This window comes from Agelaius phoeniceus, chromosome 1 (genome assembly GCF_051311805.1).
Source record: "Agelaius phoeniceus isolate bAgePho1 chromosome 1, bAgePho1.hap1, whole genome shotgun sequence".
NCBI lineage: Eukaryota > Metazoa > Chordata > Aves > Passeriformes > Icteridae > Agelaius > Agelaius phoeniceus.
The window spans coordinates 103,634,971-103,657,359 of NC_135265.1; the positions used below are offsets into that span (position 1 = coordinate 103,634,971).

Consider the following 22,389-nt stretch of genomic DNA (forward strand, 5'->3'; position numbering starts at 1 on the left):
GGGGATCTGTGAGGAGCGGTGTATGTGAGGGGGCTGTGTGAAGGGGGATCTGTGAGGAGGGGTGTATGTGAGGGGGCTGTGTGAGGAGGGGTGTGTGTGTGAAGGGGGATCTGTGAGGAGGAGTGTATGTGAGGGGGCTGTGTGAGGAGGTGTGTGTGTGAAGGGGGGTGTGCGAGCGAGCCCCCGGTGGTGCGGGGCGGGGCGGGCCGGGGGCGGCGGGGGAGCACATATAAGGCGGGCGGGCTCGGCGGGGCGGGCAGCGTCCCTCCAGCGGCGGCATCAGCGATGGGCAGCGGCGGACGGTGGCGGCTGCTGCTGGCACTGCTGGCGGCGACTTCGCTGCTGTGCGTGCCGGGGCAGGGCCAGCCCCGAGGTGAGCGCAGAACGGGGGTGCGGGGGGCGAGCAGCTTAATGCAAAGCAGAGCAGTGCCTGCGGGGGTCTGCAGCCGCCCGCCGCGTCCCGTGGCAGCCTTTGGCTCCCGCGGGGCTGGGGCAGCCTCGGCAGTGTCCCCGTCCCGCCGGGCACGGCCGCTGCAGGGGCCGCGTTGGGCGGCGGAGGCAGCCCGCTGTGGGAGGCGGGCTGGGGTCCGGCAGTGCCGACCGCACGCTTCCCGACGGCCTCCCCCATCTCTTTTATCCCTGCTCTCTTCCCCCGTCTCCACGTTTTGCAGCCGCCCTCCCCCACTTCCCTGAAGTCCTTTCTCCTCCCTCGGCGGCGGGGGCCACTCCGCCCGGCCGCCTCCGGGGCCGCCCATTCCCTTTGTGGGAGACGCTGTGGAGCGGCAGAGACCCGGGGGAGGAGGGGGCGACCCCGCCGCTCCTGGGCCAGGGGCTGCGGCGGCGCAGGGAGCCCCTGGCCGAGCCTCTGTCCCGGCGGGAGATGGGGTCAGAGCCGGGTCCGGGCCGCTGTCCTGGGGGTCCATCTCTGGGGAATGAGAGGAGCCGGAGCCCCGAAGGATGCTGCACGCCGTCGGTAATACAAACCACATTAAGCTCTGTTATAAGGAGCGAGAAGAGTCCCGAACCACTTTCCGGGCAGAGGTAGCATGAAGAAGTAATGGGGACAATTTACGAAAGTTTTCTTTTTTTTTATTGCACGTGGGCCGGCCGGTGCGTTGCGGCCGGGACACCGGAACGCTCCGCGCCGAGTTCTTACCCTGCCAATGACTTCGTCACACGCATCCTCTTTGTTCCAAGTGCCGTAACTGGGGTTGTCCTGGTGAGACCCAAGTTGCTGAGCACATCGGCTCACTCTGTGGCTGGGTTTACAGTGATTGACTCTGCGGTGTGCTGGGTCGTGATGGGAAGCGCTGGTAGACACCAGATGCTCTCACCTTCGCCTTGGGTCAGCTGCTGCTGGAGTTCACCACAGAATTTCTGCCGATCCCTACTCCCTGCACATGAATCCCCAGTCCCATTGGGTCTCTATTAAAAACCAAAAAAAAAATCTTGAATGGAAAATGGTTGGAAGGCATATGTTGTGCAGATGCATGACTTGTTTTCTTTATAGTGAAGTAGGGTGTTTGAGATGGATATAGGGTGAGAGATTAGCATCTGGATGTTTACAGGCTGCAGTAAAAGCCAGTGTTTATTAATATAATTGTGTGTACAAAATAACCCCTAGGTAAAAAGGACAAAATCAAGCCCAAGTAAATTACAGAGGCCATATGTCTCAGCTTGAAAATAAATATGCTTTACTTGGCTTATGAAAATTCAGTTGTAGAAACAAATGAAATGCTAGACAAAGTGATATAAATTTTGCTTTTTAGTTTTTTTTTAAGGTACCATCTTACATCAAATAACCTTAATTCAATACTAATTCCTATTTGAATATATATGATAACACGCAGTGTAAAAGTTAGGAATTTTCCTGAAGCTTGTCATGTATTGGTGACAAGAGCGAATACCATTTTTGATTTTTTCATTGACATTTGCAGTGATCTCACTGCAGTAATGTGCTGCTTTTATATAGCAGCCCACGGGTGCTAGAGGCATCTGGATAAAATACTTGCTTTTTATGTCAGTGATTGAAGCTACCAATATATTTCATTGCTTCTAAGCCGTCCCTCCTGGGAATATTTAAATTCATAATTACGTTTTTCTAGTTGAAAGATCAGGTCGAGAGACCATTCCTCCTATTAGATTAAGTTGATAGAATTTTTTTTCTCAGCGTGAGAGCACAGATCATCCGAGGAAGCTGTGAGTTTCAACCCCCCTGGTGGTGAACTGCCTTACAAAAGCCACAATTCAAGATAACTGATCCTAAAACAATGTGAAGAATGTGATGCAGATTAGAGTAGCAATGTTGCTTTTACAGAAAGTAAACAACTTAAGCTCAGAATTGTAAGCATCTTGTTGAGGTAAAAATACATTTTGAAGTGAGGATGGAAAGGTTTCTCAGAGCAGTTGTCAAGAGAAGTTTGGGGAAAAGGTATCTTGGCATGGCGGTGGAGAGGGCTGTGGTAAAACTCAAAGCATTTCTTGTTTTTCTGTTCAGTTTTGCTTTTGTCCTGTCAGCAAATGACAGGGGGGGTACCACAGCTGCAAGGGTCTGTCAGAAAGTGCTGAAGTCCATTTTAAGGAAAAGAAACACACAGTACTGAAGCCACTGCACTGAACAGCTTTCAAAGTTAATGATTGATTCTCTCAGCCTAAAGATTAATATCTACATAGCTATAAAATTTAGTTGGAATTTTAATTACAGGTGTTTTGTTAAAGTGTTCCTATCATGATGAAAAGTTTGGTTTGCATTTTCTGTTGAGTCTTTTGTATTCACTAATGGAGTAACTCTTCATGAAGCATGTAACTCAGTGTCTAGATACAGAGGAATTATTTTATGTCAGAAGCAAAAAAGCCATTTCGGAGGCGTGTTATAGCAGCTTTGCTCGGTTGGAATGCATTCTTTATTATACTGGAGTTAAGTGATACATGTCTTCAAAGTAGAAAGGAAAATCAGTTAATAATTTTTATCACTATTGCCTGTATTTCATAAATTTGACTCTGCCACTGCCAGGTGATATTTTTTTCTGTAATTAAAAAAAAAAAATCTTGCTACTGTAAACCTGTGGTAGTGTTAACTTGGAAGGCTGTAGTTGTAGACTAAATATTTCCTCAGCTGCATCTCAGTTTGTTTGTGTAAGCTGGTATGCTGAAGTAGCCTGCTCTGTTCCTGCCTGGGGTTTTGGATAAGTGCTGGTGCTCAGGGAACTGAATGGCCATGGGAAGGTGCTCCATCTGGGCAGAGATGAACATAGGAATTTCATATGCCTGCCACCCTTTGGGCTTCAGACCTGCTTTGCTTCAAGGATCTGGTTTAGTAAGTACTCTTAGGCTATGGCTAATATACAAATTATGACATTATGGTTAGCAACCACATTTTTTTGCTGAAACATAAGTGATATAAATTATATTGTTAGAGCTCATTCCCAGGCAGTGGGAGATTTATGTTAATCTCCTTAGTTTGAGATGGTTTGAACCCACATCTCCAATCTCTGAATAGAGTGCTGTATTACCAAGTTGCTGTGACAGGTAATGCAGAGGAGGAGTGTGTGAAATCTCTCCAGACCTCTCTTTGAAAAGGAGCTACTGTACAGCCAAGATGGCAAGTTTCCTTCCAGAAGGACAAAAAGCTGATGCTTCAGTCGGATCATTACAGTGCTCAAAATGTAAGGAGAAATAAATCCAGGCCTCCCTCTCTTTTATTTACTTGCCACAAGCGGCAATAATGTGTTTGACTTCAGGAGAAACTCTTATTGTACCAGTGTCTGCTGGGATTTGTTTGTTTGTTTGCTGTTTTAGTCTTTAGTTGCTTTTTACTAGATTACTCAAGTCTGGCACCACTCATGGGTACCACTCACCCTTCACCACCTAGTGAAGAAGGGCTCTCTGGTGCCTAATTCAGGGTGGCGAGTTCCACCTCAAGTAGTGATGTACTTTAATTGTAGGAGTTACAGGATTTGACAGAAGTTTGGGGTGTTGTAGATTTGGCTGTTAGTCTGTGAGCCTGGGTAGGTGGATCTTACAGTCTCAGCTGCCTCACTACAACCTCATGCATTCAAAGGTGTTCCGTGCAGTGAAATAGTTTCTTCTGACACTTTTAAAACAGAGAGACAGACTTCCAGAATGTGCTTGGAGGAAGTTTTTCTGGAGTTTCAAGATGACTTGGATGTTGTATTCACAATTGTTTTCTGTATGAGGTGAAAAAGTATCTTAAGTGCTTCACAATACTACATCTTGGGTTCCTGTATGCTAGTGGCTTGAATAGACCTTGTTGCCATCAGTCTTAAAAATCAGTTTTTTCCCCAACATCTGCAACAGAGTTAACTGTTCTAGAAAATGAGAAAGTTTATATTCCCTGCCAAGTTTGCCTTTGCTTCTAAATATTTTCCTTTAACATTTCTCCTGTGTTTCCACCGATGTGGATATTGTTTCCTGATAAGAGAACACTAAAAGAAACTTCAAGTTCCTTGAGGCTTTTGGAAAACTTAAAAGCAGTGCTGTTTGCAGCTTGCAGTGTGAGGCAGGAGACCAGTGAACTAAAAATATGACAGGAATTTGAGGCAGAATCACTTAACATTGTGGTAAGGTAAAAACTTCTTAATTTTTGGCAAAATTGGGTACAGTGGTATACTTGGCTTAAGTTTCCACTTTTTCTTCAGGGTTGGAAATCTCAGTTACAGTGAACCTGAACATCTCTTGTGTCTTAGGGTGGGCTAAGTAGCAGGGCCCCAAGATGCTTATTAGCTGACTACACTCTTATTTAAGTTCTTAGGTTTTGTGAGAAGTCTCATGTCCACCCACAAATCAACACAAGATCAAGGTGGAGCAACATAAATAATGAACCCAGAGAAGTGAGCCCCTGCCAGGGCTCTCTGACAGCCAGTGGTGTGTTATGGGAGCAGCTCTTGAGAGCTCACAGGATGGGGATGGTGGCAGTCAGCAGGGGTATGGGACCCATCCTGGGATATATGGGAAGAACATTTTGGGATTGCACAGGACTAATTTTGGGATGAATGGAGGAAGGGCCAAAGATGCAGGGATCAAAGTGGTTGAGCAAAGAGTGAGTGTGTGGGGATCCATAGAGTGAGTGTGTGTGTGATGGGGCTGGTGTGTGTGCAGGGCAGTTTGTGCCTCAGTGCCTGGGATGCACCTCTGGGCCCCTGGGGCTCATGTGCCAGATGCCAGCAGCGGGGAGACCTTGGGTGTGGGGGAGCACAGTTACTGGATGCAGTGAGTCTCCAGCTTTGGGTATTTAAGAAATCCACATTGTGGATGGGCATTGAAGAAATCCATCTCTGTGTATGAATCCATGTTTTTCCCTGGAGCAGGGAACAGGATGAAACCATTGGTGGTGGTTGCATTTGTGCATTTCTGTCTTTGTGAATATGCCATACCTATTTGCGTATATCCATTGCATTATGTGTGTGGCTCTATATGTGCCTGTTGGGAATACTTGCTCAGCTTTACTAGTGGCTGGGCCTGGGAACATGGAGCTGCAGCAGTCACATCTCTCTTGGCCTTGGTGCACCTCAGCAAAACTGTGGAAGAGTAGATGTAATTCTGGAGCTCTTGGCTTTTGTTTCCTCTGAATTCATTTGACTGTCAAAGCCTTAATGTAGTGGACTTTATTCTATATAACAATCTAAAAAGGTCAATATTAGATGGCCTGTTGATGATGTCACCTCAAACAGAGGCCACATTGCTTGTCCTCAGGAATGCTGATTTTGTGGATACTATTGTCTTAAAGTTACAAGGTTCCCTAAGTTAATGATAAGCAACACAAATATATTTTGAAACTTTTATTAAGTAGAAATGAGGTTTTATCTAATTATAAGGAATATGTAGTGTAAAAAAGTAATTGATCTCAATTAGGGACAAATTTTGCTGATTGAGACCTGACTTGTGGTTGGGGGAGAAGAAGAAAAAAGTTTTTTTCTGGTAGTCTGGAAGGAACATCATGGACATTCTGTGGGGAAAATGTGCTTGGTGTTGATAAAAGCCCTAAATTTAAAATCTGCTATGTGTTTTGTTCCCTGATTTATTTTGCAAAATCACCAACAAGCCACAGACCATTTTCTTTTTTCTTGGAGTACAAAGGTATGTGACAGAGAAAAATCCCATGAAAGCATTCTAAGTTAGATTGAAGATTAAGATAAAAAAATATTTGTCTGTCGTAAATATTTTCCCCATTCCCTGAGGGCTTAGAAAATGCATCTCTAGAAGTTTAGGGCTATCAGTGTATGTTAATCAGTTGTTGGTATTTGCATCAGTCTCAGAAAAGGTCTTCAGGTGGGGTTTGTTGCTGCCCCCTACTTTTTTTTTTTTTGTTTTTTTCTTTTTTTTTTTTCTGTCCTGCAGATATCCCTTCCTGACCAAACAGAGGAACAGTGTGTGGCAAAAGTTTTGCAAGGCAAGATTAGTTAGGTCAGCTTGCAGGAATTGTGATTTGTTAGTTGGTGTAAACCTTAGGAGCGCATCAGTCAAACTTTTTTATTTATGCTTTTAGGTACTTAAGTGACATCTGAGTCTCTGTACTGTGCCTCTGAGCTTGCAGATATGGGTACAGCCCTCTGTCTTTGAGATTTGAGGCCACTGCTTCATTTGCTTGTGTGTCAGAGCAAAAATAAGGCTAGATATAGCTGTGCTTATTCTTTCTTAGTTACTTTTGCTATTTAAGGACTTCAATGATTTCTCAGTCATTCTATGCTCTTTTTTAGAAGCTGGAAAAGCTGCTTTTCCCCTGAAAATAATTATTTTATACACATTTTTGAGTATTAAAAGCTATATACATAACAATTTTACAGGAAAACTGGACGATTTCTTTTGTAATTACAGTAGAGATAAATAACAATCTGAAAATAGGAAAACATAAAATTTTAAGACTAGAAACTAACTCTCAGTATTCTAATAGCAAATATTATAGATGCACATAATTTTAACTTTTCTTTCTGATGTGAAGCAGCAGTTCCAATTCCTAAGAAGTGCAGGGCAAAACATAGAGACAGAATGCTTAGCTTTTACCTGAAAACCTGATTTTTTCTTTTATTTCCTTTTAAGTATCTCTGGAAAATCACAACTGTTCTAGTGGCCATGTGAGCTCAGAGAGCCATTGGAAAGGAGGTGGATTCATGGCAGGCATTTTCACCCACTGCCCTTTCCCCAAGTTCGACTTGGCAGGCTTTGTAAGGCAGCAGCTAATGTGGGTCGATGGGCTGACACGGTTGGTTTTTTCCTTGTCATTTCTGGGCTTTTCCCACCAGGCAAAGGCCGAGAAGATCCCACTGCTGCTTTGTGTAAGCAGAGTAGATGTCAGCCTTCAGCAATAAATTCCTTCTGTTATGTCATCTTTAACTTGTTAGCTTTTGCTGATTTTTTTTTTTTGAACTGTCATTCGATACAGTAACAACTCTGTCAGAGATATTCCCTAACCAATTCTTTTAGATTAAAGATTCAGATTTGAAAGTTGTTTTGCAAGCATAATGTAATTCCTTTCTGTGAACTCATTTATTGTGCTGCGGGACTCAACCCCCATCTTGATTCCCGCATGAAAATAAAGCTTAAAAAGCTTTAAGTTTAAGAAATGGTCTTCCCAAAGTGGAAACTTGTTTTTTCTCCTTGGCTCTGCCTGCATTTTTTATTGCTGCTTGCTCAAAAATGACCTTGAAAATAGGCTGATGTCCATTACCTTGTTAACTGTATTTCCATAACTTTTATTTGCTGAGAGTGTGAGAGGACAGTGCAGAATCTGTGCAGGTAATTCAAAATAACTTCTCTAGCCTTGATTTAGTTCTTTGATTAGTATTTTTTCTTGTGGACCTGATGAAGCAAGAAGTTTTTAATAGCAAAATCCTAACTCTGCAAATCAGTGGGGTAGGTCTCACTGACTGTAAAAAACATTGGAATTCAGTCATTGAGCATAAATGTGAATTGGGGCTGTCATTGATGGTAACTTAGATAAGTATTGATTGCTTTTATCAGGTTTTTTGAAAGCATGACTGGAATTTTGCCTTCTGTCACAAAACCCAAAGATGTGTGTAAAGAAATATTTGTGTGGGAAGGAGAGGAAAAAAGCCCAGTAGCAACTGAGACATCCAGTGCAATTTGATTGTGGCTGGGTGCAGCCTTGCTGGGGAGCATTGAAGCAGGGATCCAAGTTATCCCTTATTTTTTTGAGGATGCTGGCAGAGTGAGATTTGCAGGAAGCACACAAGGTGTTGGGCAGGCTGGGGAGCCTGACTCCGCTTCTGATGCTCCCTACCCAGGCAGAGCTGCTGCCAGGCTGGATGGTGTGCAGCCAGGCTTCACTGACTCCTTGGGGGACTCCTGATCCACTTAGGGCTATCTAGACAGTGAGTGAATTGGGAGGGTCTAGCACCAGCAGTGGGCTTGTACTTTAAAAACCAGTTAACTGAATTCCATCTTCTCTGTTTCTGGCTCTTTCTTTACAGAAGTGAGAAATCCAGCTCCTGAAAGTGCTCCACTACCGATAAAACTATGGCAGAGATTCCACTGCATTTTCCTGTCTGGTTTTATTCAAATGCATGAATAGCTAAAGTGTGTTATGCTATTCTCCATGCCTCACCATTCATATATTTTACTTTCCTTTGCTGTGCTGTCTTTTGTGCATAGGACAGGAAGGCAGAAAAGGCTTGTAACATTGTGCCAATGCCTCTGAAGATTAGGCTGTTTCTACTTTATTGGCTGAGAAGGGCTAGATAACAGAAGTTTGATGTGAAGGTTCTTTGAATTGTCAAGATCTGTGGATACCCTGGTTTAAATTAGGGTTGTGAAATATATGCTGTTGAAATTTCTAGGATTCTATTTATTTACTTTAGTTTGTAGTCTCTGAAATGTGTGCTCAATGCCTTCAACTAGAAAGCGCCCTTTAAAATATGCTGAAGAGATAAAAAATTTGATGGCAAACTGAAGGATTAAATCTGCTTCACTGGCTTGGGGACAGTTGCTGTGATTTTACATTACATCTACTCACAGTTCTTCATTCCCTCAGTAGCTGCTAACTAATGCATTCATTTTGTGTGTCTCTTTTAATTGTCAGAGTAGTTAAATTGATAATATAGCTCTTACAGCATAAAGAAAATGTTTGTATAGATGGAAAGCAAATCTGCTAAGTGTCTCTGTGTTTGTTTTTTCTTTTTATATGTAGCTAGGTTATTTAGATATTATCAATAAATCTCACTACAACTTGATTAGAATTTTAGGAACCACACATTTTTTTGCTAATGCAAAAATGTGTGTTTGATACTAAAGCTGTCTTTAGATGTAAACATGAATTTTAAACTAAAAGTTGCAGGAATTAAGTAATTTCCAGACCTATCCCAATTCATCTTCCTTGAAGTTGGTTTACAGTGTGCCAATGTTCTCCAGAGCAAGTTCATCAATTCTAAAGGCATGCAGCAAATGCGCAGTCCGTCCTTGGATGACCACACTTTACTTGGGAGTGGTCACACTGGGGACAGCTTGCTTTATGCACATTTGATAACATTGTAATGGGGATGTTTCTAATTGAAGAAATGATTCTTCAAAATGCAGTGCAGGTTTTCAGTGGTGTGGTGGAGGCAACCCTTGGCAGGCAATGAGAAAGAGATGTGTGTGATGGGATGGGGAACTTCCAGAGGAATTGAGTATCTTTCCACAGTGATCAGCAGTAGGATGTGACCTAAAGGCAGCAATGAAGCAAGAGGTACCAAACACAGCTGCTGATGTACAGCTCTGTTCAGTGGTATCTTGGTGTGGGTCAGAGGTTTCCATGCTGGTGTTCAGCTCCTGTGATGTGTCAGGTTGCTCAGAAACTTTGCTGTGGGTACTTGGTGGAAAGATCTGCTTGTTGCCGTGCTGCCATGGCTAATAGTGGTAATAGACACATCCAAGTTTGGCTGTTTCTGGTAGGCTGAGAGCCCTGCAGGAGTGATAGGGAAAGAGGGTCAGAAAGGGATTCTTGGTGGTACGGTGGCAGGGAAGAGGTCAGGACGTTTGCCCCAAGGAGGGAAACCCTTTTTGTATACCACAGAGTATTGACAGATGATACAATCTCTAAAATTTGAGCAGCCCCCCTTATCTTTTCAGTTCTTAAGGACAATGGGAAATAAGCTGCCCACTCTGCAGCTCTACCCTTGTTGCTCTGTTTCCCACAGTCATCAGCAAAAAATGTTTGGGGTGTTTCAGGCAGGATCCAACTGTGCCTTGCTATTATTTTAGTGTCACTGAAAACATTGCTGAATTTTAAATTAAACTACTTGAACTCTCAGTATGTAAGAATTTTCCTTAAAAATTGTGCTTTGGGCTGAAATGCATCATTCTTGTTTTCAGGCCAAAGGCAAAATACTTTCAGAACACTTGATTAAAATTCCATGCGACTGGCTGAGTTCTTGAGTATTAATGGCAGTACAGAAGAGAACTTGTTAAAATATTGTTTTCTGTTTCCCCCTTCTTTTTTGGGTACTTAAAATTACACTTTTTCAGGAATTTAACCCAAGTGACACAAATGCTTTTGAATTTCATTTCAAATAATGAAATAAGAAGTTGCACGTGGTGAGAGTTTGAAGCATAAAAAATGTGCAACAATTGACTGGGTATGAATTTTTTTCAATAGTTGCAGTTTGTGCCCTGTACATTTGTTAAACTGTGTGCCTGGAGACCAGCAGATGCAAGACCAAACAAAGCATGGTGATTTGCAGTTTTACTTTGTTGCCTAGAGTAAAACGCCTAGGAAAAAAATAGTAGCAAGATATATTTTACTTTTTACAAAGAGCAGAAAGCTACCTCTATCATGTCAAACAGTTGGTTACTACTGAAATAAAATTTTAAAAAATTGCAAAAAATACCCCAATAGGTTTTTCCCAATTAATCTTGAAAATTAGAGATTGCTAAATCTTGTCAGTAGAGATCGGGGAATGACCAAGCTTTGCATGTCCTTGGGGTTACACAGTTGCAAATCCTTTCAAGTCCATTCAAGCTGGAGGAAATGTGCTTCCTTCTACCCAGGAAGATCTGGCACTGATACAGGGCTGTATATGCCCTGATAATGGTTTTGTGCCTGTTGGAATGAAAACATTTTTCTTCTGTGCCTGAAAACAGGAGAGCTGGTAGTTCTGAGATGCCAAAACCTCTTGAACTTGAAATAGTTTTTGTTAATAAATGGAAAAATTCTACTTAATTTAAATAGAAATTTAGCTTCATCTAACACAGCTGCAATTTCTAACATTAAGGAAGTGACAAATCTTTTTTTTTTAATTAAGAAAATGAAATAAAGTTTGGATTTGTGTACAGGTAGTTATTAACAAACTTTCACTAAGTGAAAAATACATTTCAGACTTCCTTTGTAGTGCACCTACTTCATTTATGATCACAAGGTGATGCCAACTGTCTCAAGGGCATTTCTGACTGTTTTAACCTTCTTAGTGTTTGCACAGGGCAAAAAGCAGTAACTTTTTGTTTGGTTGTGGTACTGAGTCACAGTACCAAAGCGAGTGGGACCTCTAAGCCTTTAAAATTCTTCTCAAGCTCAGGTCTCCCAGAGTTTGCTAGTGATAAATGGAAGTTTAGAATCAGAAGACAGCTAATAGATACTTGGATCATAAGTTCCTTTTTATTATAATGAATGATTTGGTGTGCAGACTGAAGCTGCACATTTATACAGGCAAATTTAATTAGGATTAAACCCAAGAGGATTTTCATTCACTAGACAGTTGCTTCAGGTTGAAAACTGGTGATAGAAAAGAAGTTCAGGGGGAGATATTATTTAAGGAATCATATTAAGGAGGCATGAGGGAAGTCTGCTATGGATCCTACATCAGTAAGAACAAAAATGTTTTGTTTTGTTGGTATTGGGGCACATCATAAGTGACAAGCGACTGAGGTCCCTAGTCTTTGACATGCCAGTCACACTGCCAGTGCTTCTGTTATGTTGCTCTAAGCTAATACTATGTCTTAGGCAGCATATAAGCAAAACTGACAAGACACTGAAGTCTTTAATAGCTGTGGCTTGTATTTACTTCAGGTTTGAGCAAAGATTGTTCCCAACTGATGACTTCAGAAAAAAAGCTAGTGTACCGGTAAAAGAAAGAACAACCCCCAAACCAACAAGCACAATGATGCAGACTCCTCAACGTGTGGAAAAAGCTTTGGGTGAACAAGAAAGAACTAATTTCATGGTCTGGCAGGTTTGTTGTTCCTTGGCAGCCTGCCCATCTGTCAACTTGTGGCTCTTTTGCTTTGGTGTAAATGCTGTGACAATTTCTGGGCAGATTCTTGAACTGGCCAACAGCATACAAAAAATCAATACTTGCAAGACATGACTTGACAGAAGAAATATGATTATAGTTTGGAAATGCATGATAGAATACTCAAAATGACTTACCTTTCATATCAAGTTGTACTGTCTGATGCTGAAAAGTAGCATGAAATCTAGTTTTTTTTTATTCCACTACCCCTTAGTTTGTGCTGATCGAAATAAGCAGTAAGTTACTGTCAACATTGAAGGAAGTAAGTTGGCAGTAAGTTACTGTCAACTAGAAATACCTGTGATAGATTTTTTTATTTTTCCCCAGGAACTAATTTTTTTTTCCTCAAATCCCTGAAATCTGTGAAAGGACCAAGCCATAATACTGGGAACCACATTCAGGGTTGGGATGTAATCTATGAAACCTATTGAATTCATCAGTGTTTTCTCTGCTCAGGCTGTCAAAGATGATGTGCACTCCTTTGGGAAACAAGGAAGCACATTTATAGGAATGTCTGGTTGGGGCTGAAAACTTGAACTTCTTCAGTTTCAAGCATCTGCACCCTGACCATGTCTTTGCAGCCTTATTCTCTCCTTAGTTTTCCAATAATTTTGTATATAGCATGCTTCATACACTTTGAAATTTAAATAGTTTTTTTTAGAACCCAGGTTTTCCTTTGGAAAAGAAAAAGCACTTTTTTAAAACCTTGTTCAAATTCTGTTAGATTGGGCCCATCAGCCTGGCTATATGCTGGTGCTTGGGAATTTTAAGGAAGACATGTAAGTTATGCCAGACACTTGCTCCTTAACCTTCACAAACTATATTGAGGAAACTAGTTGTGGGAGAAAAGTGCAGCTGGTGTTCATTCTTGACTGAGAAAACTTTTGCTTACTTTGGTTCCAGTCTGAGTTTCATGGAATTTTATTAATCTGTAGTGTTATGACTTTATTAACTTTATTAATTTGCAGCGTTGTAATTATTTTCAATACATTTCTGAGCACACAATACTAATTAGCACATCATCTAGCCTAAAGGAGACCACAGTAGGTAAAATGCTTTTGCTGTAGTAGCCTGTCTGCATTATGGCCCTCATTAATAATGCTGAGTGCACATAAGCAGCTGCAGAAAAAAATATTTGGCAGAGAAGACTTTGCATTTAGAAGAAGGGGCAAGGTTTCGTCCTCTGTAGCTTGTTTGTGCTCTAACAGCTTGTAGAGTTCAAACAGAATGTTTTTTGTCACATTAACTGGTGTAATGAACTTGTTTTGTTGTCCTTTTTTCTGGGGCTCCAGTTGGATTGCTTCAGTGAGTTTTGCAAAAGCTTGAGTGGATCAGAGCTGTAAAATAATCAGCAGACTGTTCTGAAAGCAAGTGGTTGAGTGTTCAGCAAATGGCTGCAAAGTAATCTGTTTTACAGATAACCTGAACTCATCCAGGGTCTGATGTGGAGTATGCTTCAACAGACCAGGATCTTTTACTTACCTTGGTGTGCAATGCAAGCAGAGCAGCAGTACCTGGAAAAAATACAAAACTTATTCTCATGTGTGTTAACAAAACTGTCAAGAGTTTAAGAAGTTATTCTACTCCAGTTGGCGCTGATGTGGTCTGAGGATCCAGACTGTTGGAAAAATGCAAGCTGCCAAGAATTCAAAGGATAAGAAGTTTAGAAGATGGACTGTAGAAAGATTGAGAGGATTGTTTACATAGTCTGGAAAAGGCTGTGTGATAACAGCTCAGGTAAACAAAAGTTGTAATCAAGATCATGACTGATGATGAATGCAGCAAAGAGGACTGAAAATTTGTAACTTTTAAAGTAATAAAATGTCAGAATAGACTTGTCAAGGATGTTGAGGAATAGCCTCGTTGGAAGCTCTTGAGAACAGACAAACTTAGTGTGTTCTTACATTAAAAGCTGATTAAATTAAATAAATGTAATCTTCACTATCTAGTATTTCTGTGATTGATTCATTAGCTTTGCTCTATAGCATGAGAAGAAATAGAGAATAGGTTTTAGGAAAAGATAATGCTCTGTCATGGTAGAGGTTTCTTTTAATACTGAAGTAGTTTTATTTAAATATGACAAATTAAAATTTACAGATGTTCTTCTAAAAAACCCTAAACATATTACATAGTTAAATCCTGTGAACTTGATGTTTTGCTAGCAGAAATTCTCCTCTCTGTTGAGCTACAAAAACAGGAGTGATGAGTTTCAAAATAATTTTTAACTAGTGGCTTGCTACCTAACCTTACTGTGTAAACTGTGGTGAAGCTTTCAGCTTTTCAAGTGGGCTAATGCTGCAGCTAACACACTTTAGGCAATGTCTCCACAAAGTGGATTATAAGGCAGGTTGAGTGGTAAACCCACATTTCTTGCTGACTGTAAGAACAGAGAATTAGTATCTTAATTCCTGTAGTTGGAAGTTAACAATTTCAGCCCATTTATTTTAGGGAAACCAGCCTAGATATTTGATGTGATTACAGGGTAGAATTCTGATGAAAGTGTATAGAGAAGGTTAAACTAGGGGCACTTGTTGGTAAAATATAATGAGGGTAAATCTATTGAGCAGGCTAGGAATCTGAACCCAAGCCTCATAGTTCCAGGGTTTTTATTTAGTAAACTCATTTAATCCAAAACTTGAATAAAACAGAACAACTAAATTAAATCTGTGCTATTGAAAACAGTCTGAGAATGTTACCAAGAATGTGACCTCAACTTCTGTGTGTAATGCTATTACATATTCTATACATTCTAATACTGTGACATTTTATTACATTTTGTCTTTAGTCTATTTGGTTCTCCTGAAGTGCATCAAACTATTCTGAACTGTGTACTCTGTGTATGTTTTCAGTGAAGGGAGAATCTGTTGCTTGTGAGCAAACTTCATCATTCCCAGCTTGTTATGAGCTGCTGATTGCCTTTACATTTTTAAAAAATGCTAACTTGCAAATGAGATTAGACCCCTTCAAGTATTTCTGTGTTCTGAAAAATTACACAATAAAAGCTCATTGTTACTGAACACATCAGCTCTTTATGTTTTTAAGTCAGATCTACTTTGTTCACTTGCAAATTACTGCTTTATTACACTCAGCACAAAAAAAGCCAAAATACTTGGAGAGCAATCAGGCTGTTGGCATCGCTGAATGTCTCGATGTTGCTCACTGAAGTCTGGTTTAGAGTCCTCATTGTATACACTGATGAGCAATCCAGAAAACTTTCTGAACTCAGTCCTTGGCTTGCTTCATATAATCTTTTGTGTTCATTTCCCATTAGTTTGTCTTCTTTTAAAAAGAACCCCAAGAAACACCTCCCTAATTTAGTTAGCTTTCTAGAAATATCAGACAGATCAGTGAATCTGGATTCAGGAAGAAGCTGTCTTAAACGTGATATTTCTGTAAGAGTTTTGCCATCCTTACTGCGTTGACCTTCATACCAAAATGTATTATCTTTATTGTGCTTTTGAATATATTTGGTGGTGTAGTGAAGCCCATGTAGAATAGAACTCTCATGTGCATGCTTCTGTTTGTGCAGCAGTTTGTAAAAGAAATTATTTTAATCAGCTATGCCTCTTCAGGGAAGATTTTTATTCTTGGGACTGTCTTCCTTCACATACCGTTTGTAATAAGTAGTTTTACCCTGTCACACTGTGAGGATTCATACAGTTAAACATGGTCAAAACCACAGATCATGCATGTGTTTTGCCAAAATGCACAAATCCACTTATCTTCTACCCAAAACCCAGTGATTAAATATTATTAGTTTTCTGATTGAACAAAATCATTAATCAGAAAATGCAATTGGAGTTTCGTTCAGATATAGCTGTATAAAATGCAGCCAAAGATCCTACATCGAGAAAACTTAAATAGAAGGGAAAAAAGAATGTCTAAAAAGCCTTCGATAGATGGCACACAAATGCATATGATTTCCATATTTGCATTTAATGATGGATCTGTGGAGCATGGAGAGTAGACTGCACTGATGCTGCTCTACATGGTCATGATATCTGAGCAGGACAAAATGCCCAGTAAGCCTAGATATGTCAGACTCATTGCACAGTACTATGGAATGATTATAATTGCTGTGATCTGCTTGTGTGCTGTAAATCAGGTGTATCCAGAATGAAGCCAGAAATATGCGTTGACGGCAGTTAGAATTACCAGAATCCTGCAAATGTCCCAAATCCTTGAAATGGTGAGAACTTCTATATATGTAACAAAGATAAAGCTTACAAACCCACAAAGAATTAACTTGAGTCCCCAGGAAAGATGGTGATATTTACATCAGCAACGAGGAGCTTCTGAGGACTTCTGTATAATCTGGTTTAAAGTAGAATAATTCCCAAAGAAATGTAGGCTGTATGCTTGACCATTAACTTTACAATAGAAGGATAGCTGTCCTGGCTAGAGATGTCTTTTACTTAAGCAATACCTGCATGAATTATCAGTACTTTGTATCTGCACCAATAAGCTGCATGCTCCACCTATCCCTGTTACTTTGAGGAATCCAAGTCAATAGGCATATTGAAGCACATAAAATAGAAATTGCCTCAACCACCTTAAAGCTTTTTGCCTGTCTCCTTTTCCCCTGGCATTCTGCATGCTGACCAACTGTTCATCATTTGAAAATGTTACAACTGGCTTCATTATGAGCAGGACTTTTTCCTAAGTTTTGCTGAAACGCTGATGCTATGTCCTTCACCATAAGGTCTGCCTGCTAGCTGTACAACAAATCCCTCTAACTTCATAATTACTTGTCATTTCTTGACGGATTGATTAATGTAGAATGTGGATGCGACAAATTCTGCACTGTCCACATTGCAGGTCGCCTTAGTAGGAATGTAATTCCCTCCATTTCCTCTGAGCTTGAGGTCTTTTGTCTCTCTAGGAAAGCTCTGAATGACATAATTCTGACAATACCCACTCATATTTTCAGTTCTCCCTTATTGAGTTTTAGTCATGCATCTGGCTAAAACCAAGTCCTTACAAATGAGAGCAACTTGTTTGAACTTCTAATGAAAACATTGTGCTTAGCTTTTTGTGCTGAGCGGTAGAGAACCAATTGTTATTCTTTCTCAAGGTCAAATTAACATCTACACACTTCATTTTCTGGCATTGGGGTGTGTGCAAATCTCTGGTTTGAGGCAAACGAGCATCTGAGTAGCTGGAAAATAATGAAAGAGTTCACCTTACCATGAAAAGAGCTGGCCAGCAGTTAGAAGTAAATGAGTTTAGTTTAAAAATTCTTCCAGCCTTTCTCAGGACCACCGTAGTCTCTTGCAAAATGCTGAGCAGTAATTCCCATGCTTTTGCATGGAGCACTTGCCTTCCTTTCTAGTGGGAATAATTTAATAAATCCAGTTTAATCTGTCATTTGTGCTGTACTTTAGAAAGAAAACCTTGAAAGTTAAATGAGTGAAGGGTCTAGAGGGTAAGTCCTATGAGGAGGGACTGAGAGGGCTGGGGTTGTTTAGCCTGGAGGAAAGGAGGCTCAGGAGGGGCTTTATCACTCTCTGTAACTACCTGAAAAGGAGGGTGTTGCCAGGTGAGGATCTATTCTCCCAGGCAACAAGTAATAGAATGAAGGGACATACCCTTAAGCTGTGCCTGGGGAGATTCAGGTTTGACCTCAGGATCAGAATTTCTTCATGGGAATAGTTGTTAAACATGGGAAATGAACAGCCCAGGGAAGTGGTGGAGTCACTGTCCCTGGAGGTATTCAAGGTATTCATTCTGTGTGGCACTTGGTGTCATGGTCCACAATGTGGTAATCAGTTAGAGGTTAGACTTGATGGTCTCAGAGGTCCTTTCCTAAAGACTAAATGATATTGTGATGGCCTTAAAAATGCAAATATCATTGCTAAAGTTTCAGTTTAATGAAATCTATTATCTTCTGATGGAGTTTTATGTCAGTTACAGCCACTTGCATTAAACACCAAGATATGATGACAGGCCCCTGTTTATCTATAAATGGCTCACTTATGTGACTGATTCTTTGGTTGATCATCTTTATCATACCTACTGCTTCCTACAAGGCATAAAAATATCTTAGCAGATGCTTGGTTTCCTGTTTTTTTGGGGGCTGGGGGAGGGTGAAGAAGTGAGGGAGAAGGGAGGTTGGCAGAGCAGCATCTAAGAGCTTTTGAATTCCTGACTCTAAGTACCTGGCTCTCCTTAGTAAAAGAATCAAGGGGAGCAATGTTCTTTGAAGATGCAACTAATTTATTTGAAATTTATGTTTTTTCAATTTCATTTGTTACAGATGCTTATTGTTTCCTAATAAATCATCTCCAACACTATTCTTGATCTTTCCTGAAATCAGTGGCTGCACCTCTGCAGTTTGCCTTAAAATTGAATTGTGGGAAAGAGATTCAGAGGTGAACATATTCAACTAGGATTTGAAGAGATGCAGTACTTTGCGGGACAATGCTAACAACCTCTTGGTTTTCATTTGTGTCCTGGGGCAAATCTCCAGTGCAACTCACTTGGATTGAAGTGCTCTATTTTTATGTCTGTGGGACCCAGAAAATAGTGTTGCTATTCCTTTGGCACAAGTCTGTTGACTGGCGGTTGTTGGAGACAAATTATTTCACTGTAGCAAATGGAAAGAAATGGCAGGGCTATTGTATAATGTGACTGAAGGTCATGGGTGACCTGGGAAGTAATGGATAGCTCTTGAAGACAGGCTGGTAGACCCCTGCATGAACAATAATTAATACTGAATAAGAAAGATTTCATATCATTGGAGAGCAGTGTTAAAAAAGGTACCCTCTTCAACCACTGAGCATTCTTGTGGAGTAGGAAAACAGAGGCAGCATTTTTTCTTTGGCTCCAGCTTTACATCTGGAGATGCACTGCGCACATACTCCACAAGGTGAGAGAAGCCTGTGCAGAAAATATCTTACTGGCAGAAGAGCCTCACTAGAGTAGTCATTAGGATGTCTTCAGCATCCTCATCTGCATCAGATTTAGGTGTAATGAGAACAAGGCATCTGACCTAGTCTGGATTTAACATAAATGAAGTCGGGATTCAAAAAAATACAAAGCTCCATCTCTCTCCTATTAAATTTCAAGTATAGCACAATTGAAAATACACAGTTAGTTATTCATACAGTGGTGCAGAGGGTTAGAATTTAGCCAAATTTTCAGTAGCTGAAGGCAAGTCTTAAATAACACAAACTTGTCTCCAGGGTTTCTAAGGTAATACAATTACTGGCCAAAGGTGCTTGAAAGGAATATTGAATGTAGCCTTGTTGAATCACAGAATTGTTAGGGTTGGAAGGGACTTTTGGAGGCCATTTGGTCCTATGACACTGCCAAGGCAGGGTCACCATGAACATATAACACAGGAACTTGTTCAGGTGGGTTTTGTGTGTCTCCAGAGGGAGACTCCATAACCCCTCTGGGCAGCCTGTTCATTGCACTGCCACCCTCAGTGTGAAGAAGTTCTTCCTTATGCTGAGGTGAAACTTCTGTTTTAGTCTATGGCCATCACTCCTTGTCCTGTTGCTGAAGAGTGCTGAAAAGAGCTTGGAACCCTCCTCTTGGCACCCGCCTTTGAGATATTTATATGTATAGGCAGCTAAGGAAAGCAAAACTTTAATATTGCAGTCTCTTTTGATGTATATTGTGTATAATGAAGTAAAAGAATTCATGCAGTTTTACTAGTGGAATAGGAATATGTTTTCACAAATCTGGCTTGATTTTTGGTTTTTTCAGATTTCCTTTTAACAGAAGCCAAATGATTGTAATACCGTACTATTGCAACACAAGCAATTCATGTGGCATTTTTCATGTGCCATACCTACTCTCTAGATTTGATTTTAGCCCACTGGATTTAATCTCTAAAGACAGGACTCCTCTTTCCAAAATTGCTTCTTTTTCAGAGTTACTTATGAGTGGAAATGGAGTATCTTTGTTACACCATAACCATGCAAGAAATAAAAGCTTTTAGCTCATGAGGGACAGCTGGAAGCTGATTGAGAAACTGTGCTTAACTTCTGTCACAGACAGTATTCTAGAAATTTTATCAGCAGCCTCCAAACCAAAGTAAAACATTACTCCTTTTCGAAAAAGAGCAGGATTTCTGGTCTGGTAACTGTAATCTTGAAATTTAGTCTGTTGTTACGTTATTCCAGTGCAGAAAAGCAAAACTATTTGAAAGTACACTGAAGTGTTTGTATAAAGATTAATAAGTGGCAAGCAAAATATCCCTTAGACTTTACAGAGACTGCAGAAGAAGCCTGTAGCAAAGTTCTAAAGTTCAGTCCTTAAATTTTTCAAGTCTGGTGTGTCCTGTTCAGGCCAGTGGTGCTGCTGCTGCAAAGAGCTTGTGTAAAATGCTGATTTCCACACCAGCTGAGTGTGTGCTCTATACGCCCTCTTTGATTCTGACAGTGGGCCAGTTGTCCCCCAGGGTTTGATCAATTCACTGTGCAAGGGAAGGTTTAGTAACTGGGAGAGTTGGTTGGCAAACTCCTGTGTTCCTCAGTATAAAGCATCCAAATGTGGAGTGAAATAACAGGGATACTGCTGTCAGGGTGTCAACTTTGCATGCCTTACAATGCGGCTGATAAACCTTATTTCTTTCAAGGCCTGTTTCCTGCCATTTTGAACCTGGCCAGCAATGCTCACATCTCCACCAATGCCACCTGTGGAGAGAAGGGACCGGAGATGTTCTGCAAACTGGTGGAGCACGTCCCCGGACGGCCCCTGCGCAACGCCCAGTGCCGCGTTTGTGACAGTCACAGTGCCAATCCCAAAGGCAAGCTTCACATGTTTTGGATTTTGTTTGTTTCATGAGTTTTGTCTTTTTTTAACCCTTCCCCTTGAATATAGAGTGTATTGGAGTCAAATATGTTTTGGTTTTAGTCTGTCTACTCTGTGAGTGCAATTACCTTGGAGCAAAAGGCTGACAAAGTGTGAGCGCCGTGTATCACCACTGAGCACTGTAAGATCCAGTGACAACCTTTTTGTCTGGGGGCAGATTTCAGCCTTTACTTCTTTATGACAGGAAGAGATTGTTCTTTGTGTGAAACAAATGTGCTGGGTCAGAAGAGCTCAGTGAGATTTATTTTCAAGAGATGTTTAATTTTTTTGCTTTGAAACAGAGCAGCACCCAATTTCCAGTGCCATCGATGGTACCAATAACTGGTGGCAGAGTCCCAGCATTCAGAATGGAAGGCAATACCACTGGGTCACCATCACCTTGGATTTAAGGCAGGTGAGTAACATTTATGGGAGTATCATTAAATGGATGTAGGATACAAGCCAATACAAATTGATTGCAGCTCTTTGTTTAGATTAAACAAAAACAGTTTTTAGTAAAAACTATCATCTGTGTTCTTTCTGTCTTGGTAACCAATTCCATCTGTACCAATTCCTTTGTCTTGGTAACTTTCCTCTGCCTAACCTTCTGTCTTTCCCCCAGGCTTCTGTCTTTCCCCCAGCACTCCTATGATATTGTTTTCCTCCACCTTTTATTTCTTAAAAGTTACTTGAAGTCTGTGTTTTCAAGAACTTATTTTTAAACAGGAATATTTTCAGGGTATTGGACAAAGCACATATCTTATATGTGAGGATGCATCTGACTGATTCCGATCATCATCTTGTTGGGAGGAGCACTGGAAAAACATGTTCTAAACTATATCTTCTAAGAACTTTTGCTGTCTGCTGTTCTGCAGAGCTGGAGTTTGAATTTCTGAAACAGTGATTTGTGACCCTGGGGAGTCTGGAACTGTCTGGGCAAAAGTTGTTTCCCCTGTTTTGGCCACTCTGTAAGGCCAAACTTGGAGGGATTTATCATTCTTAGGCAGGAGCATGCTAAACTGTACAGGGCATTTGCTAATTTATAAGTTTCTCTGCTAGACACGAGAATCAGAACTCTCCTACCCTGCTCCAAGAATAGATAAAGTAATTGGTGAAAAGGTTAATTTTTCTTGCTTTTTCTGGTTGTTTTGCTTTGAACAGATCTATGTGCTGGCCTACCTAAGTTGTTTAAAAATCATAGCTCAACAATTCCTTATTAATATGGTGTTACCTCCCAACTCTGGAAGAAGCAGCTTTATTACTTACTAAGAAATGCTTACTTGAGGTGTAGAATTGGTAAAAAGCTTCTTCAGGATTTCTAGACCCTGCTTAAAAGTAATTTTAAAGA

At 40.8% G+C, this 22,389-nt stretch overlaps 1 protein-coding gene across 1 annotated transcript in view; it reads left to right on the forward strand.

Moving 5' to 3' along the window:
* Window positions 1-271: 271 nt before the first annotated feature.
* Window positions 272-22,389, forward strand: part of LAMA1 (laminin subunit alpha 1) — a 98,993-nt gene continuing 76,875 nt past the window's right edge. The window contains exons 1-3 of the mRNA XM_077184316.1: window positions 272-373; window positions 20,827-20,997; window positions 21,344-21,456. Coding sequence (XP_077040431.1) covers window positions 286-373; window positions 20,827-20,997; window positions 21,344-21,456 — 372 coding nt within the window. The 5' untranslated portion in view covers window positions 272-285. The remainder of the gene's footprint in view (window positions 374-20,826; window positions 20,998-21,343; window positions 21,457-22,389) is intronic.